General features: G+C 48.3%; 1 protein-coding gene across 1 annotated transcript in view; it reads right to left on the bottom strand.

Annotated features, from left to right (window-relative positions):
- Positions 1 to 553: 553 nt before the first annotated feature.
- Positions 554 to 4,947, bottom strand: part of b3galt1a (UDP-Gal:betaGlcNAc beta 1,3-galactosyltransferase, polypeptide 1a) — a 118,741-nt gene continuing 114,347 nt past the window's right edge. Inside the window, exons 3-4 of the mRNA XM_048234411.1 lie at positions 4,302 to 4,947; positions 554 to 2,420 (exon numbers count right to left, since the gene is read on the bottom strand). The exon at positions 4,302 to 4,947 is cut by the window's right edge and continues 300 nt beyond it. Of these exons, the coding sequence (XP_048090368.1) occupies positions 1,722 to 2,420; positions 4,302 to 4,640 (1,038 nt within the window). The 5' untranslated portion in view covers positions 4,641 to 4,947 and the 3' untranslated portion in view covers positions 554 to 1,721. The remainder of the gene's footprint in view (positions 2,421 to 4,301) is intronic.

The raw sequence follows: 4,947 nt of genomic DNA, 5'->3' as shown, positions 1-4,947 counted from the left end.
CATAACTCAAACATCCCATTATCATTAAACAGGACACATCATACACGTGTAAGGTCAATGGAATCATAATCAGTTCACAGGTACACACACACACACACACACACACACACACACACACACAGCAGCAGCGTCATCCCTTCTCCCTCTGATCGTAATCTAATGTCTTCAGCACTGCAGTTTGCTGTGGTCATCATTATCCCATAAAGCAGACCGTGAAAACAGTGGGCATGGATCCCTCTCCACACTCCGCTGTCTCTTTCTGCATATTATATAAGGAAATAGAAATGAATAAATAAGAATCAAAATAAAAGGAATTAAAATAAAATGAAAACACGAGACCATTAACGAGTGGCGTCTGCGATGATCCCCCGGGGGAAGGCTCTCTCCCAGAATTCCCCTCTTGCTGTCTGGGTGTGTGTGTGTGTGTGTGAATTGTGCCCTAGGTCTCTCTATGTGTCTGGTCCAGAAAGCCGAGTTTTCTAAATTCCATCTGGAGGAGCACAGCGTGTGTCTGGTCTGTGTGTGTGTGTGTGTGTGTGTGTGTGTGTGTGTGTGTGTGTGTGTGTGTGTGTGTGTGTGTGTGTGTGTGTGTGTGTGTGTGTGTGTGTGTGTGTGTGTTTATACTGCAGCCCAGGAGACTAGTGGAGATGAACAAACAGTGTTTGCGCTCATCTCCCCTCCCTTGCGCTCCTCTGCCAGACTCGTCCTTCTGATTACAGATCTGATTCTCACATCCCCTACTCCCGCTCAGCGGCGAGCAAACACACGCAAATTAATTAGCAGACCACAAAGGGCTAAGAGACGAGCGCTTGAATGAGGCGGGCCAGATGGCACTTTGCTGGGCAGGGTAGTGTCCAGACAAGCGGTCCAACTTGACCCCGGTGTGTGTGTGGATCTGCCTGATTATCGCACACAAAGCTTGATGGATGAATTTGGCTGAATTTTGTGCACTGTTTTCTCTCTCTCTCGCTCTCTCTCTCTCTCTCTGTGCCTCTCATTTTTATGATTCTCTTTGTTTGTCCCTCTCATGTCAATTATTCAAATAAGCCTCAGCATGATGACTTAATACCCAGACGGGTCTCAACAGTGGCGGTCCGGATCCTGCCCAAATCTCCACAGTCTGCTGTACCATGGGACTATATGCATGACTAAAGCCTCAGAAAATGAAAAGAATGATCATCTCATCTGTCTGTCTTTCTCTATCTCTCTCTCTCTCTATCTCTCAATCTCTCTCTCTCTGTCTTTTTCTCTCTAGAGTGTGCTGTTTTTCTAAGCGTGTCTGAAAAGCGGTGAAGCTGTTTGTTTCTACTGTGCACCGTTCTATCCCCAGAGCCCCATAGGGATTCATTCATGCTCAAAGACAGTAGACAGAAAAACAAAACTCTCTCACCTCTGTAAATTAAAAAAAAAAACAACAACAACAATCATTCAGATGCAGCGTATAACTCACTGTCTTCGCTCATCACCATGGAGTCTTAGGAGTCAATCTGACTGCTAGCGTTAGCATTGGGACTTAGGGCCAGGCTAAGGCTCAGCACTCAGTCTTGCACTTAGCACACAGCGCTAGCAAGTCTTAGTCAACTTACACCTGGGCCAAGGTGCTGTTTTAACCTGGGCTTTAGTTCTGACCTAGACCAGGTCCTTACGTATATATATCTCCCCTCCACAGGGAGTCCAGTAATGACCAGCCCTAGTCCTGTTGAGTTGAGTCCAGCGTTCGGCTAGCACTTCAAGTGCTTCTTGCTGGTCATGTCATTGTAGATGCGGTGCATCTCCTCGGGCGAGATCTGGTGCACGGTGACGACGCGTCGGTAGCGGCACAAGCTGTATGCCATCTTCCAGTGGTTGAAGCCGCTGTTCTGGAACGGATGGATGCCCAGCTTGCGCAGGCACACGCCCACGTAGACGTCCTCCAGGTGGAGGAGGCGTGTGTGCAGCGACGTCTTGTAGATGAGCTCGGCCACGTCGGCCGAGAACACGTAGCCCGTGCCCGAGCAGAACGGCGGGTACTTGCTCTCGGGGTAGAGGTCGCGCGGCATGTACCACTTGCTGCGCATGTCACGGATGGGCGAGCCGTTGATGACGTAGCCAGTGAAGTAGCGTCGCCGCGGCTTGGTGGCGGGCTTGAGCAGGTTGTACACGAGGTTGTCCATGTTGACGAAGATGTCACTGTCCGTCTTCATGATGTAGCGCGCCAGCGGGCAGTAGGTGGACACCCAGCGCATGCCCATGAGGGTCTTGAGCGTCAGGTTGTGGTAAGAGTCCACAAAGTCCTCCACCACGATGTCGTGGAACACCTGGCTCTCCTGCGCCACCATCTGGTTGAGCACGGGGTCCGGGTGCGTGCCTAGCAGGAAGAGGGTGACCACACGCACCTCGCCGCCGAACGTGCTCTCGTCGCCCCACGTCTCACGGATCGCCTGCGGTAGAGAAAAACACTCGGATTTCAGTATAGACCCTTTCAAGAGAGTTCCATTATCAGCATCATAGTTGGCCCCACAAGGCTTCCGTTTTAACATTCCATATGTTATCTTAATGCAGAGGAAGTAGATTGGGAACCAAATAGAATGTTCAAGCATTGTTTTTGTTTTTATTGTTGAAAGGGTCTATAATTAAGAAGTCTGCCTAACCCACTCTCGGCACCCCACTGTCATGTATCGACTGTGGGGAAGAAGACAGTTCCAGAATCCAGTATCTTAGGTTTAGTTTTCTGGTTTATAGTTATCAAATAAAATAGCATTCATATTGCACGGTAGAAAAAGTTATTCACTTGTCACACGGAACGAGAAAGTCACTTTGAGGATTAAAATGAATAATGCACATAACAAAATCATTGTTATCTTAATAATTAATCCCATGTAAGTACATGTGTGTCATGCATAGAATCCTTTGGGAAAATGTGTGTGAATAAAAGCCCTTTGGGAGGGGTGTTTATACAGTGTTATCCTCAAATCTTACCGACACTCTTTATCCTTGGGGTGAATTTGACCCCAGCTAGATAAACCCTCAAAAAATGATTATAATTCATATTGTACTTAACAAGAGTGTAATAACCACCATCAAAAGCCCTACAAAAATCCCAAACCCCCCCCCCCCCACCCCTTATGAACCTTGGAACCCTGGCTGGCAATATTGCCCATCCAGTGTCAGCAGCCCAAAGGCTTGCTGTTGCTTCCCCTTTTGACTTATACAGTCCTGCCAAAATGACTTGTATGTAATCTGTACTTGCGTGAAACATGAAGCAAAAAAAGTGAACCATATATTTTATGATGTTAAACGTTGCTTGGGGGTCAAATTGACCCCAAGGATAACATGAGGGTTAAAAGGGTTCCATACATATTATATGTGTGTGTGTTTGTTTTTTATGATTGCTTCAAACATATATGTCTTTGTACTCAGCTGACTAATGGGAAACCGCTGTACTTAAGATAAATGCTATGTACTGTACATCCCTTTGTTCAGGTTGTATTACAAAAGGGTTTCATACAAACAACCCTTGTGAAAGGGATTCTAAGTTGAAGTAGTCTCCTTTGGGAGCAGCCCAGTCTGAGAGTCTTTCATTTTAAACTTATACCCTTGATGAATTACTGTAGATAGCAACAAACAGAGCAGCTGAGAAAAGGTCTCTCTGCAGGGGAGGTACATTTCCACTAACAGGAGGGAGTAGGAAGGGAAGAGAAATGTCAGAGTAATTTAGATAAACAGACAAAAATCAGCAAAACTCTCATCACCACCCTCCTCCTCCATCCCCCACCTTTCACCTTTCAGAAAGTCTGAGTTCCTTGCGAAGAACTTAGATGCCTCCGTAAAAGGAACTCCAAAAAAGATATCTTTTTAGTTGTTCTACTCCAACAAGACAGAGAACATTTCATTGCAGGGGTGTCACAGTCCCAATAATACCTGCTATTCCATACCTGGGAGGCAAAATGTCAGAGTAATTTAGACAAACAGACAAAAATCAGCGAAACTCTACAGCGAACACTCCCACCACCACCACCACCATGACACCCTCACCTGACGTGTGTGTAAGCTCTGTGCATATAAATTGTGCTATACAAAACAAACTGAGGGAATGTGCCTCCCCTGCAATAAAAGGTTCATCCCTGGGCCAGTTCAAGGAAAATCTTTGCAAATATACACAAAGAATGTTTTTGTACAAACCAATACCTGAAGATTTCACACATACATTACAAAACTAACATCAACATAGACGTACAGCATAATAGAACATATGAAAATGTTTTGGACTTTTTGGAGTACCTTTTACACCCCCTCACCCCAACAAAAACCGTCATCCTCACCTGTCGTGCGTCAAACTCCTTGTGCGTGGTACTGATGAGGATGACGAGGAAGGGGGGCGTGCTGTTCCCTGCGGCCGCCTCGGCTGGCGGCGTCTGGCACTTGTCAGGCTCGTTAATGAGGAACGGGAAGGCGTGCGGGTTGAGTGGCCGCGAGTGCACGTTGCCGTAGGTCAGGTTCTTGCCGGCGCCGGACAGGCCGCGTGCGGACGAGCGGCGCACGGGAATGCCGGCCATCTGACCGCTGTACGAGGACGATGGCCGCGAGCCACTCAAGTACCACAGGGCGCTCGCCCAGCACAGCACCGTCAGCAGATACAGGCACGACACCTTGGAGGGCATCGCTCCGCTCGCCTGGTCAGGGGTCAAGGGGTGATAGGCCGCAAGGGGTCAACGTTAATGGGGTTCAGTTGCCAGGTACAGGCACGACACCGTGGAGGGCATCGCTCCGTTACACTCCGCTCACCTGGTCAGGGGTTGAGGGTGAAAGGTTACGGGGTCGGCATTAACAGGATACGGGCGAAATGCCACGGCTGCGTAGGACGGACAGGCTAATGCGCGTCTCATCCACCATGGGCGTGTCGGTCATGGTCGCAGTGGTGTGTGTGTGTGTGTGTGTGTGTGTGTGTGTGTGGGGGGGGGTCGTGGA

Source organism: Alosa alosa, chromosome 23 (genome assembly GCF_017589495.1).
Source record: "Alosa alosa isolate M-15738 ecotype Scorff River chromosome 23, AALO_Geno_1.1, whole genome shotgun sequence".
NCBI lineage: Eukaryota > Metazoa > Chordata > Actinopteri > Clupeiformes > Clupeidae > Alosa > Alosa alosa.
Note: the sequence above shows the minus strand (reverse complement) of the source record. Positions and strands in the feature narration are given on the sequence as shown.